Source organism: Parus major, chromosome 26 (assembly GCF_001522545.3).
Source record: "Parus major isolate Abel chromosome 26, Parus_major1.1, whole genome shotgun sequence".
NCBI classification, from domain to species: Eukaryota; Metazoa; Chordata; class Aves; order Passeriformes; family Paridae; genus Parus; species Parus major.
In genome coordinates, this window is record NC_031795.1 from 6,154,063 (window position 1) to 6,168,334 (window position 14,272).

The following is a 14,272-nucleotide window of genomic DNA, read 5'->3' on the forward strand; positions in this document are numbered from 1 at the left end:
GTGCCCTGACAGCCCCAAACCCGGGACTGTGCCCTGGGGCAGCCCCAAACCCGGGACTGTGCCCTGACAGCCCCAAACCCGCACGGCCCCGCGTGGGACAGAAAAAGTCCACGATGGAAAGGCAGAAGAAAAGCACAAAATCGGGGAGGAATGAAGGAAAGAAAGAGCCAGATGTTCCAGCGTCACTCTGAGGCTGCCAAGCAGGATGAAAAGCCAGGAAAGGCTCGCACCTTTGGAAGGAGTAATGAATTGTTTCCTCCTCTGGCAGGCGGTGATTTGACTTGCCACATGCCTCCTAGTAATTTCCCAGCAGGTTTAAATGTTGGAACAATGGCATTCTGTTAGATATTGATTTTAAAATAACTCTTCCGCACTTACTTGTGACTTTAAGAGGTGAATTACAGCCCTTGAGTGTGTTCTAATGTAGCAGTGGTAAATAGTTAAATAGACACAATCTGTTTCTGCAGGCGTTGTCTGTCCAGGAGAAGGCAGAGCTTGGCTGAACGCTGCCTGTCTTCTGGTCTGCAGGAAAAACATTCATCTGTCTGCCTTCACTGGAGGAAAATATTAACCAGTTCACAATGGATGTGGTGGGATTTGACAGAAAAGGGTTTCTGTGCTAGGTGGTGAAGCAGTGAGAGTGGGAGGCAATCGGTAAATGACCAAATTGCAGCTCTTTTCTTCCTCACCTTCTGGGTTCCCCGGGTCACCGGGCACTGAGCTGGGCATGGGGCAGCTGCCAGGGAGCAGTGCTGCCTCATGCTCAGGGAAAGTTTCTTTCTTTATCCTTCACTTTTTGTATTTTTTTTCCTTTTTATTTTTGATGAGGTGATTCCATTGCAGTGCTTGGGACACACCTGGGAACAGGCTGTGTCTGGTCACTGCTGTCCCCATCCCCAGAAACACACACTGGTTTGGGGTGGAAAAGACTTTCAAGATCATCTTGATTTAATCCTCCTGCCATGGGCAGGGACACCTTCCACTGCCCCAGGCTGCTCCAAGACCTTTCCAGCCTGGCCTTGGGCACTTGCAGGGATCCAGGGGCAGCCCCAGCTGCTCTGGGCACCCTGTGCCAATCCTCCCCAGCCTCTCTTCTCTCCTGCATTTTGAAGCCATTCCCCCTTGTCCTGTCGCTCCAAGCTCTTGAAAGAACAGATCCCTGAAGAAAGTGCAGAACAAACTTCTCCTGTTCTTTTCCTGACATTAAAACAAGTTGGGGTTTATCTCAGGCTGGGTGAGGACGTGGTGGCCAGATGTGCCTGTGAGGATGAGGATGGTGCTGCTCCCTGTGCTCCTCTCCCTGTACACACCCGTGGGCTGTAATCAGCTGAGGAACCTGATTCATTTGGGCTAATTTGTTCCAGGGCCTTTAACTTCCCTTCCCCTCTCCCTGCTCTCAGACTGACAGTGGCTACTCTGTCCCTTATTTCCAGCTGATGTCTGTAAACTGATTACTTTTACTGGGTCAGCTCTGTTATGAAATTATCGTTTTATGAGACTAAAAATAGCCCAGATCCAGTCAGCACGCCAATCACTTCCCTTCATCTCCAATGAAAATGCAATGTTATCTTTAATCTCTATTTCTCAGGCACTTACTGTGAGGCAGGTTAGAAAGAAAAGGGTGAGGGGAAAGAAAGAGGAGATCAGAAAAAAAATCTGTAAATCAGTTGCTATAGATGCATCCCTGCCAAGGCTTCCACTGGTAAATTTAGCAGTCACGTTACAATTTTAGTCAGCACCATTTCTTAGCCTTATTCAAAATAATTCACTTCTCACACAATGAGTTACCCTGAAGGCAAGTTATTTTGTCTTGCACATTAAAAATGGTGCGTTTGCACATACGTGCAACTGTTACAAATATCCAAAGCCACAAAAAGCGTAAGGATGGATAATTTTTTTTAAGAGAAGAAAAAAAAGCATCCAGTGAATTCCACTTGCTCTAAGAATGAATAAAGGTATTTTAATACTTCTGAGGTTCTGGTGAATACAAATAGCTTAAAAATGAGATGCTTGCCTGAGATTTATATCAAGATAGTGAAGGGAAAAGGTTCCATCTGTAGTTTCTGATACAAAGACATTTCACACACAATATCTGTAAATCCATTAGGAGAAGAAAATTGATACACGTTTTGTATAAGATGAAGCTGGAGTGAAGAGAATGAAAGCTCAAGGAAATGGCCTCTTTGTGTAGCTCCATCAATTCATGGCTTGATTGGACTTTCTGTGTATTAAATTCCAGCAGTTCTCTGGCCCGTGGATATAAGGAATTGTTGGCTGTGTGGGAAATGGTGAGTGATGAAATCCCAGCACCTTCCTTCACAAAGGAAACACCCCACATCTCATCCATCTTCCCATTGGTGATGTTAAATATGCAAAGTGGTGTTCCTATTCAAGTTGTTTTTCCTGATCCAGTTTAATGGAGGCTCCCAAAGTCCTGACAGGCACAACGTGACTCGTGGCCCAAACAACAATCTCTCCCGAGGAGCCGGGAGTGGCAGCGCTCCAGAGATGATTTATTATTTTCCTTCCTTTGCACACTGCTCTCGGTCTGTGTGAAGGAGGGTGAATGAAGGTTACTATCAGCCTGAGTGGTTGTGCTGTGCAGAAATCAGAGCTCGCTCTGCTCTCCCGGTGCTGGCAGCGAGCGCTGGAACGTGCTCGGGGCTCAGCCCAGCTGGCAGCACCGCGGCCCCCACGTGCCCCGGCACCGCTCACACTCTGTCCCCTCTCCTGGCCACCACTGAGCTCCAGCAAAGAGGAGAAAAACCGAGAAATAAACACAACAGAGACTGATGTTCTCTCAGGGCTCCCGCTCGCTCGTGTTTGCTCTGATCCACATTTGGCAGAGGCAACGCTGAGCCAGGACAAACCAAACAGACCCTCCCCTCAAACCCCTGCTCTCTACACACTCAGCTAATAAACCTTCTAAGAAATTCCAGCTCTTGCTCCACATCAGGCTGTTGACATAACCAGGCCAGCAGGGCTGTTTTATCGACTTCCCAGCGTTAACCTGGTTCCTTGAATGAATTACACAGATGGGCCTGTGTTGTCCAAGTGCACTGAGCTGTGTCTTTGAACAGGGAGCAGTGCAGCCCAACCTGAAAGAGGGACAGGGCTCTAAAAGCCTTTGCAAATTGTGAAGGCGACAGTCAGCCAGAGAGATTCTCTGACGAGCACCCCCAGGGCGCTGAGCTGTGGGAGCTCAGCTTTTCTGAGCGAGAGAAAGCTGCACAGTGTATCCCTCAGGACAAACCAAAGCCAGCACCAGCCTCTGTGGCACTCACTGAGTGCTCAGGCTGTGCCACTGCTGCTTTCTTGACAAAAACAGCCCAAATGTCTCGGTGACAATTCCCCCCAGAAATATTCCTTGCTTACGGCACCTTCCAGTGCCTAAAGGAGAGCTCATTGAAATGAGCTAGAATTTAAATGTAGAACATTTTACATGGGCATGGACTGACAGGACAAGGGGAAATGTCTTCCTACAATGGCATCCAGAGGGCAGGGCTGGATGGGATATTGGGAAGCAATATGAGCGTGGGCAGGCCTGGCACAGACACCCAGAGCATCCCTGGATCCTGGCAGTGCCCAAGGCCAGGCTGGATGGGTTTGGAGCTCCTGGGACAGTGGGAGGTGTCCCTGCCATGGCAGGGTGGCTCTGGTGGGCTCTGAGGTCCCTCCAACCCAAAGCATCCCAGGTGTCCCTTCCCCTGTCGGGGGCACTGAGGGTGGCCTGGCTGTGATGTGCAGCCTGTGGCACTCAGGTTTTCACAGCTACAGTTTGATGCCTCTGCTGCAGGTCACAGACACTGCCTAGGAGTCTGAAACATACTGCTGCTGTCAGATGAAATGAAAACAGCTGTAAAAAGCTTAGAAAACACTTTCTCTGGGCAAAACTGGCTTGGGGTTTAGTGGGGTGACAGAGGTTTTGTGTTTGTGCTGCACATGAGGGGCAGCAGCAGAACCTGAGGATTCCCCATCCGTATCACACCCTAAAAGTGAATTAAACTGAGTACTGGGTGGGGCTTGGAGCAGCCTGGGCTAGTGGAAAGTGTCCCTGCCCATGGCTGGGGGCTGGAATGAGCTGGGCTTTAAGTTCCCTTCCAACCCCCACTGTTCTGTGATTCCATGAAAACCAATGCACTGGTACCAAGGGAACCAAATTCACTCTCATTAACACATTTCCATAGAGATGTAAACCCAGGGATTGCATACTGAATTAGCCAAAAGCCAGCACAGGGCCATGGATGGGCCTGGCACTGCTCCTCTGCTGCTCCTGGCACCACTTGCACCCCTGAGCTGGGGGCCAGGGGTCAGAAACTCCTGCAGGACACAGGAAAGGACTGGCAAAGGCAGAGCTCGTGGCACTGGGGCTGTCGAGAGGAGATGGGGAGCTGTTGGCCTCTTGAGAAAAATGTTTCTGCATGAATAGGAGAGCTGATTTTGAATTAATTTTGAATAGTTGTTTCAGTAATTCAGATTGATTTAAGATGCACCCAAGAATAATGCTTTCATTAGAAAGCCTCCTGAGCAAAATTTAAATTGTGTTAAATTAAAAACAGCCTCTGTTAAAGCAGGGCTGATGAGCACAGCAGAGGGATTGGAGATGCAGGGTCAGTATAATTTAATTCCTTTGCTTTGTTTCCCACTCCAGAAAAGCTGCTGTACCTGGTCCCTGTTAACTGCCTAAGGAGCCTGCCAGTCATCCTAAATTTCTCTGAACTGATTTGCATGGTAACCCCACCAAAACCAGAGGTCATTTATTGATGCTGGGCTTCACCTTCAAGAAATGCATTTTCATTGCCTTTTATTTATGGGTCAGTCTGGAAGTGTATCCCAAAGATACTCGGGAATTTGGGAGAGCAGCTGATGCACAGTACAGTGAGGGAGGGTTAATGGTCTCCTACTCTTGGCTTTGTTTGCTTGTTTGTTGTAAGTAAACTTCTGTTCTACACAAATGGAGTTAATCCCAGGATCAGGGAAAAAGTTTTCCTGCACATTCCAGACCACTCCTGCAAGGCTCTCTGTCCAAGCAATGGTGGCATTCCAGCCTCGGGGAAACCTTCACTTACCCGGATTTAAACACATTGGTGGTGAAAACAAACTACATGTAGATATATATCTACGGTTTTGACTTAAAAACTCTTGTGCTTCACAGCTTCTTGTTTTAGATGCTGGCTGAGCTATTAAGGGCAAAAGGCAGGACATATTTAAGATCTCTGTGAAAGCCCTGAGTGCTGCTGAAATCCAAGCAGTGAAGTGGCCAGAGGAGGGATCTGATGGCTTGAGGAGCACGTTGGAGACCTTGGCTGCATTTCTGGCAGCACCTGTGCAGCTGGCATTGCCAGGACTCTCATTAGTAACAAGATCCTTCCAAACAGATTGAAAAGACTTCTGAAGAAAGATGTATATGAAATATTGTCTGAAAGTGCCAGTTTGTCAGAACTGGAAGGATTTTTGGGGAGATGAAGGGGCCAGCAGGGTTAGACCTAGATGGTGAAACAACCCAAAAATCAGTCAAACAACCCAAACCAGTAACACCAGGAGTCTCAGTTTTAAGACTGACAGCATTTTATAGGTCCCTTTCCAATGAACCCTGACAAAGCCATGTTTAAATATCTGATTTCTTAAATCCATGTCAACTCCTTCCCAGCACCTGTTCCTCTATGATTTCTGTGATTACAAGTTGGGAACACTCTGAGCTCCTTGGGAGCGCTGGGTTTGTCCCTGTGCTCAGGAAGGGAGGGAAAGGGACCCAAAGCGAGGCAGGAGCAGAGCCCCAGCTGCTCTCCAGCACATTCTGCACGTCCTGGAGCCCTCCCCAACCCACCCAGGGTGGCTCCTGGCCCCGAGGCTCCTGTCAGAGATGAAGGACAGGCGTGGATGGGTGCAGGCTGTGTCTGTCAGGGCTGGATGGGATCATTATTAAACGGGAATCTGAAAATAGAGCTGGATTTTCACACATCTCCCCTTGTGCAGAGACACGGGAAGGAGCCACCCAAGGCAGGGGTCCCTCTGAAACTGATCAGATACAGTGGGGGGGTCAGGAGGGGGGAACTGACCAGTTTGGACCAGTCAGAATATGGAAAGCTGAGCCCCAGCGTGGGGCAGTGCTGGGATGCAAAGCCCAGCTCTGATTCCCAAGCACTGCCTTTCCCAGAGTAAGGAACAGCTTTTTCCATAAACTTGCAAACTTTGCTTAGCTATTAAAAAGGAAGAATAAGAGATCTGTAGGTGACTATGACAAACAGGTTCTACACTTGCACTTAATGAAGAAATTCAGTCTTTCAGTTGTCGTGTTCCCAGATTCGGCGCCTTTCTGACAGCTGAATTATGATTTTAATAATTAAAAAGTGCTACTGTGAGCCTGTTCCTCTATAATAGGCACAGAGAAGTGTTTAAAATCAAAAGCAGTTTAGAGAAAAAGTGGTCACTGTGTTACAAGGAGGAGAATTGTCTACATCTGAATATTAAACTGTGTGAAATCTCCAGTGGGAAAACTCTTTGCAAAGTAACTCTAAACTTCCTGTACTGTTCTGATGTGTGGGAAGAGGAGATTGCACTCAATCCTGGCTTTATGTGTGCCTGAAGCAGCAGCCTGCAATGCCCACTTTCCTCTACATAACCTTGTCAGGGTGAGGGTTTGGCCATTCTGCTCGCAGAGGTTTTGGTTCAGAGCAGCAGAAGCACAAATCTGTAATCTTAGTAGCAATATCTGTGAGACAGAAATGAAATCCAAGGGGGAAAAGTGCCCTCCAGGCTACATTCCCCTCGCTTTGATTTCATTATCTTTGTACCTGTCCATGGGAACGTTTGAAATTCTACTGCAACCACCACAGCACGCCCGGTTCTCAGCCTCACAGCTGAACACAGACGAGAAACCCCAATCCTGCTGGATTAAGTAAAAACCAGATCATGTCCTGGCCATCACTGAGCATTCCAGTACAGTGACCCACAACATCCACTTGAATTCAGCAGATCTGTGTTGCTGGCAAGCCGAGGGGAGAAACAAGGAGTGACATTGCAACGAGACACAACAGATACATCAGCAGCTTTGTGTGAGAGCACGGCTGGGGCAATGTCAGAGAGAACAGAGCTCTCCCTCCCAGCCCCTTGCAGTCAGGTCAGCTTTTCCCTCCTGCAGGAATGAATCACAACCTGCTACTCCACCACTCTGCTCCCCCTGCACTCGTTTACCGTGGTGCCGAGCATTTGTCAAGTGGGTGTAAGTGCTTTTTCTGGTTTATACAACTGCACACAAATTGCACAAGTTGTAAGGCAAAGAATAATCCAGCCCTCAACGCTTCCAGCCCCTTCTCGAACATGCACCCAGGAAAACGCTGAGAAGAAGCTGAAGTCAAGCTCCCAGTGCATGCTTGCCTGCTGCTCAGGAAAAGGAAAAGTAATACTCACCCCAGTGTTGTCATGGTTACAATAGTGTACCAAAAGGAAGCAGGAATACTGGTGAATTTGCTTGCCGAGGACCCTTTCTCTGCATAAAACATCACAGTTGCAAAGATGATGATTGCCATAGTGAGGGAAAAGAGGAGAAAGCCAAGCTCGGAGGCACAGCTCTTCAAAGTGTAGCCCAAGATCCTCAGGCCTTGGGAATGGCGGGAGAACTTGAAAATCCTGAAAACCCTAAAAACCCTTAGCGTGACAAAGGCCCCGCTGACGTCCTCGTTGTTGGTCATCACCAGGCCGATGTAGTAGGGCATGATGGCCACCACGTCGATGATGCTCATCACGCTGCGGATGAAGCGGTAGCGGCTGGGCGCCGCGAACAGTCTCAGCAGGTACTCGACGGTGAAGATCATCACGCACGCCGTGTCCAGGCAAAAGAAAGCCACGGCGTAGCGCTCCCCGCAGGGCAGCTCCTTGTTACCCGGCACGGTGCCGCACGGCACGGTCTCCACCACGTTGGTGATCACAGACACGGCGATAAAGAACCCGGTGACGTAGTAAAAGACTAAGGCTAAGGTGCTGGTGTGGGGGTTCTCGAAGGCTCTCCACATGGTCTGCCGGAAGCTCAGCGAGGGCATGGAGCCCTCCTGGTTGTTCTCCGAGTCGTTGTCATCCATCAGCCGCTCCGCGTTCTCCCGCTTCCTGTCCTTGTACTCTTCGTAGCAGCAGTCCCCGATGATCTCGGGAAGGATCCCGTAGAAGGCGAGCTCTTCGTCGTAGGCAGAGATGCACTCGTACCTGGGGTAGTGCAGCTTGCCAGTTCTATAAAAATTGAGGATGCACCTGAAGACCTCGGGGTCCCGGTCAAAGAAATACTCCTTGGTGTCTTCATTGAAGAAGAACTCCTTCTCCGTGCTGCCCAGGAGAGTGTCCGGGTACCTCTCCAGTGTAGTCCTCCAGGTCTGGAAACGCCTGCCACTCACATTGAGGATGATCAGCTCATCCTGCCTCTTGTTCTTCTCCGTTGGAGCCAGTGGCATGGGACAGTTGGCCACCGGCATCCATCCTATGGCAGCCGCCCTGGCGAAGGGCAACCACGCTGCCACTCCTGCTGCCATGGTGAGCCCGGGCCGTGTTACTGGAGGTGAGGCTTGGGGTGCTCCTGGGACCTGCTGGGAGTCAGAGCAGTTCCATCTAGAACACAGAAGAGAACACAGCACACAGTCACACGGGGCCTGCCCCGCTGCCTGGAACAGCCCACGATGAGCACAGACACGAGAGTTTCACACCACTGCCTCACCCTCACCTCCCAGGTGAAGAATGATGTTGAACAAGGCACATGATAATCAGCTCAGCGGGGTTATGGCATTATTATAGATTGAAATTTTGAATAGCAAATGATTCCTCATTAAAAGCATTTTAAAAGTAGCATAAACACCGTAATTTATATTTGCTTCCTCACAAACAAGACTAATCCATAATTCCCCAGGTGTAAGCCTCCTGTGCTCATCAGTTTAACTACAGCTGTCAAGAAAGAGCTGGGAGCTCCAGTGAAATCAGCCTGCAGTGGAACTGTACACCACCAAAACCCATGACTGGGCTTAGCTGCATTTCCAGTCCTGAACAAGTTCAGTATGTTCTGAATCTTGCGCTAAGAACATCTTTAGTTAAAAGAAATAGAAATATTTCTCTGGTTTTCACCAGCTATATTCCATCTTTAATTCAAGGCCTGGCCTCAGCAGCAGTTTTCTGCTGCTCTCCTTCATTGAGGGGTGGAGTTTTCTCTTGGCAAACACTGCAGCCTCCTCTGGACCAGAGGAAAATTCTGATTTTGGGGAAACATTGTTCAGAATACCTGAGCACCCGTAAGCTTCAATCCCAGGAGTGAAGGCTGATGGATTAAGCTAACAAATACCAAGAACACTGGAACGAAGGAAGGCTCCAAAGCTGGAGAATTTCTTCCCAGCAAGAAGTTGCTTTGCTTTTTTCCTGGCTTGCAGGGGAAGAATCCTTCAGCTGAAGAACTGAAGGACTCCAAGGTTGAAACAAAACATGTTCACTGCACGCTTGGATTTTTAGATGAGGAATATCCCAAGTTGTCCAGATCCTCAGCCACCGGAGGCAAACATTCTCTTGAAGTTTGAGTAGTTTTTGTATTCTGATCTAGCCATGAATTTATCTTTTTGATCTTTGGTCAGAGTTCTTACAGTCTTTAACTTTTGTTTTAACTTGTTTTTACTTTCACTCCCCTAGTGCTTTTCTAATTCTACCATGAAATTATCTGAAGAAAGGTCATGCAAGGTGCATTAGGAGCCCTATCAAAAGCCAATTTATCAATTCCATTGATTCCACTGCCTCAAAGCCTAATTGTATCTTTGTAGGCAGTTTTACTCTCAAGTTTTGAACTCATATGAAAGCTGCCATTCCAGCCGGTAAGGCTGCAGCTTTATTGATTCCAATGGGCCATCAAAACACTGAATAAAAAATGATGGAATCAGTCCATGTGAAAATGCCTCAAGTGCTCAGAGAAATGCTCTTCCTCTTTGGGGCAAATTAACATTCATCACCTTAATGTGGAGCATCTTCCTGTGCAATTTCACCGTCTAAAGGACAATTGAAATCCCTCGTGCGAGCGTCTAACTGCTGCTGAAGAGCCTTGGTAATTACGGAACATGTAATAACCCAGAGCGATGCTTATCCCGAGGAGACACTTTGCTGATCTACATGGCACTGGAGCAAACATCCACAGTGTTTCCCTCTGAAGAATCATTCAGTGTTAAACCAGCACTTTTTCTCTCCCCCCAAGGAGGAATTTCCTGCGTGGATCGCGCTGGCCCGGCCGCCCTGGGGGACCAGAAACTCTCTCTGCGTGACTTTGAGCAGCTCCCCCAGCCCTCAGCTGAAAGGGCATCTCCAGGGGCTCCGTGGGCTCCCACTGCACCCTTCTACCACCAGTGGTGGATCTTTTAACTCCCATGAAACACTTAAAATAAGTGAAACAGCTGAATAAGAACTGTTTCATCCATTAGTCACCAAATATGTACAGGCAAATAATTGAGAAACCGAGAAAAGGCATCTTGTTCCTGCTTTCCCTGCTGGCAGACTGACTTCCCTGGGTTTTAATTTCCCTTAGCACCATCACCAGAGTCCTTCTGCCAGGACTGACAGGTGACCTGACCAGTTTCAGCACACTGGATCCTCATCTCCCCTGATTTCTCAGGGGAAGCACGTTAAAAACCTCTTCTGTACTTTGATAACTTTGGCTGTAGATTCCAGGTTACCTACATTAGCTGCTGAGGCACTATAAATACTTCACATATAATTGTTCCAATAAAGCACTGGTAACTCATAAGTGACTTACACATTTTTAAATCAATTTTTAAAAGATAAAATGGGTCCTTTCATGCTGGCAGTATATGTGGGGAAACTATAAATATCTCAGCTATGAAAGGGACAGGAGATTAAAGCAAAAGAGAAAGAAAGGGGAATTCTTGTGTGGAAATTTAGTTCCCATTTCTCTGGGTCCAAGAGATGCAGCTGGTTAGAACAACAGAGCACAGCCAGCTTCATTCTCAGAGTTACATTGAATCTGTCACATTTGATCCTCAAGATACACAGAAGAGGAGGCTTTTTCAGCTGTAAATTATCTGAAGGACCCAGAGTGGGAAGAGAAGTGAAATTCCCTGTTGCAGAGGTTTTGCTTTTTCTTGTCCATGAGTCCTTGGAACTCTACTACTCCCTGAAGGAAGTGAAAGAAAATTGGGAGAGAGAGAGAGAGAGAGAGAGGACGGGATTTATAATTCTGACCTGCACAACCTAAGCTGAGTCAAAAAAAGATGAAGTAACTCATTTATGTAGAATGCAGAATTCCAGAATGTAGAAAGAATCCTCCTCTTCTGCCTGCTTGGATTTTGGTGACTGCTAACCAGTCTGTTTAGGCTGGAAAGCAATTGGCTGGACTCAAAATCTAATGTACTGTTGACAGTCTCTGGAGCTCTCATAGAAAACAGACACACTCTAATTCTAACAAGCATATATTTAGCTATACCCATATTTCTAATTTTAATTACCATCATTTCTGCGTGTAATTTAAAAGGAACTGGTTCACAGCAGACCGGCACCCTGCTGATGACATTTAGAAGACCTGGTACACAAAATAGAATCATTTTCTTCCTGATTTAAAAAAGTATCTGTAGAGAAAAGAATCTGTTTTCTTTAGATAACTATGGGGACAATGAAACAGTCAAGGGAATTTGATAGAAAAGGCTGAGCACGAGCCCCCGGTCCCCTCCAGGGCTGCTCGGGGTCTCTCCCGACCAGCGCTGGCTCCGCCGCAGCCGCTCCGGGGGCACCCGGGTCTCACCCGGGTCTCACCCGGGTCTCACCCGGCTTGGAGCAAAACCCTGAGAGCCAAGGCTGGCTCAGGAAAGCTCAGGAGGAAAACTTGGTAGAGAACAGTAAGGACTGTTCACCTATAGAGTCCAGAAATAAGGGATGGATTCTTCCCACGGCAATACCACACTGATCAATGTCCCTTCATCATCTCAAGAGAGCAGAGACAAACCGAAAATCTCAGTGTGTCCCTTTCTAGAATCAGACAGGGCTGTTCTGAAATCGGACCGATAAACATACTGCGGGTTTCTTGAGAAGACACTGCTAATGGGAGTGAGGAGCCTGGAGATCATCCCTTCTTCCCTCTCCTGTCCTTGTTGGGCCAGGCTCAGGCAGCAAAGGGACCTTTGCTTTAAAGCAAAATATATCAGCCAAAGCCTCGGTGTGTTCTGTCAGTCACACATTCCTTCCCCTCCGCAGCAACACCAGAAAATAAAACTTTCTGCAAAACACTCACTCCCTCCGTCTGTTGGGGAGATTTGGGAGCAAAAGCAACAGGCGTAGGATAAATGCATGCAAAGTTCTCCCCTCCCTCCCTCCCAGCCAGCCCGGAGAGCCCGGAGAGCCCGGAGATCCCGGAGAGCCCGGAGATCCCGGAGATCCAGGAGATCCCGGAGATCCCGGAGATCCCGGAGAGCCCGGAGATCCCGGAGAGCCCGGAGAGCCCGGAGATCCAGGAGATCCCGGAGAGCCCGGAGATCCCGGAGAGCCCGCAGAGCCCGGAGATCCAGGAGATCCAGGAGATCCCGGAGAGCTCGGAGAGCCCGGAGATCCAGGAGATCCCGGAGATCCAGGAGATCCCGGAGAGCCCGGAGATCCCGGAGAGCCCGGAGATCCCGGAGAGCTCGGAGAGCCCGGAGATCCCGGAGATCCCGGAGATCCCGGAGAGCCCGGAGATCCCGGAGAGCTCGGAGATCCCGGAGAGCTCGGAGATCCCGGAGAGCTCGGAGATCCCGGAGATCCCGGAGATCCCGGAGATCCCGGAGAGCTCGGAGATCCCGGAGAGCTCGGAGATCCCGGAGAGCTCGGAGATCCCGGAGAGCCCCATCTTGCCGGCTCGCAGCGCTGCCTTACCTGGAGAGGAAAGACACCCGGCGCCCAAAGCAGGGCTAAATGTGGGGAACGGGAAGGAAGGGGGAGCAGTCACTCCTCAGGATAAAAGGTGAACTGTGCCGCCTGCCTCTTGCCTCCCTCTCTGAATTGCAGTCAGAAGCAATCAGTAAATGTGATCATCATTGTGAAAGTATATATAGAGAGATGACTAAACAGCTTCTCGCTCATTGCTGCCGACACGGAGGCTCTCTCCGCGTCTCTCGCTGAGCTCGCTTGGCGCTGCCCCCTCCCGTTCCAGCCCCGCTCGCCGCTCTGCCCTCGCTGCCCAGCCCCGCTGGGAGCGGCCCCGGGCCCCGAGATCCCCGGGGCGGCCGCGGCCGGGGCTGGAGCCGGCTGCTCCGGGGAGGCGGCTGGAGAAGGGCGGTGTGAGCTGACAGCGCCGGCAAATGGAGTCGTTAAATACACACCAGAGCCTACCCTGCATGCTAATGTGCCAAGGGGGAGATGAAGGGGGGAAAGTATGGGATGAACTTCACGGCTCTATCCCGGAGCTCCCCGCGTGTCCCTGCTGGCTCCCGGTCAGGCGGGGACAAGGCAGCAGGGATTCATTCTGGGCAAGAAAACGAGCGATTCCTCCAGCATCACAAACCTACACCCAACACCTTGGCCAGGGCGGAAGGCTACGTTCAGGAATAAAAAGAAATCGTTCGGATTTAAACCGATCTTTCCCCTATCTTCTTCTCCTCTCTTCCTTCCCACCACCTTTCCCTTTGCCCCTCGTCCTGCTGTTCTGGCTTGCCCTGCTCCCTTGGCAGCTCTTACCAGTCCTGTCTCCACACCACCTCAGCATCCCTCTTTCATCCACGGTCAGAAGTTGGACTCGGCACGCTCAGAGACCCGGCAGCCTCTCTCATTTATCTGTTTGCTGTCGAGTTTCCATTAAGTAAATAACCATAAGCCCAAATCAGAGCGAGCCAGCCTTGCCCTGCTCTGCCGGGCAGCTCCCGGCTCTGACTGACGCGCCGCAGCGATAGTTGATGCTTTCCATAAAGTCAGAGCAGAACGCACACGAGGCTCGCCTGCCTCGCCATCGCCTCGGCTCCTGGGCGGCTCAGCGCCGAGCTTTCCGCCGGCAGCGAGGGACCGGCAGGGCTGTGCGGGGCTATCGGGGCTGGAACGGGCTATCAGGGCTGTTCCGGGCTATCAGGGCTGTTCCGGGCTATCAGGGCTGTTCCGGGCTATCAGGGCTGTTCCGGGCAATCAGGGATGTGCGGAGCCGGTAGCGGCGAGGGGCGGGAGGGCAGCAGGAGTGGGAGCGGCCGGGGGCTCCCGCTGCCCCCGCCCCGCCCGCAGGTGAAGCTTTGGGGCCGGTGTCCCCCGCACCTCCCGGGGCCGGTGTCCCCCGCACCTCCCGGGGCCGCTCCCT

At 50.1% G+C, this 14,272-nt stretch overlaps 1 protein-coding gene across 4 annotated transcripts in view; it reads right to left on the reverse strand.

Moving 5' to 3' along the window:
- Positions 1–14,026, reverse strand: part of KCND3 (potassium voltage-gated channel subfamily D member 3) — a 101,990-nt gene extending 87,964 nt beyond the window's left edge. The window contains exons 1-2 of one of the 4 annotated variants that reach the window (XM_015650550.3): positions 13,669–14,026; positions 7,411–8,595 (exon numbers count right to left, since the gene is read on the reverse strand). In XM_015650550.3, the coding sequence (XP_015506036.1) occupies positions 7,411–8,519 (1,109 nt within the window). In that variant the 5' untranslated portion in view covers positions 8,520–8,595; positions 13,669–14,026. Of the gene's footprint in view, positions 1–7,410; positions 8,596–12,867; positions 13,179–13,668 lie in introns of those variants that run through there. The other 3 variants (XM_015650552.3, XM_015650551.3, XM_015650553.3) reach the window with 3 other exon arrangements.
- Positions 14,027–14,272: the final 246 nt, after the last annotated feature.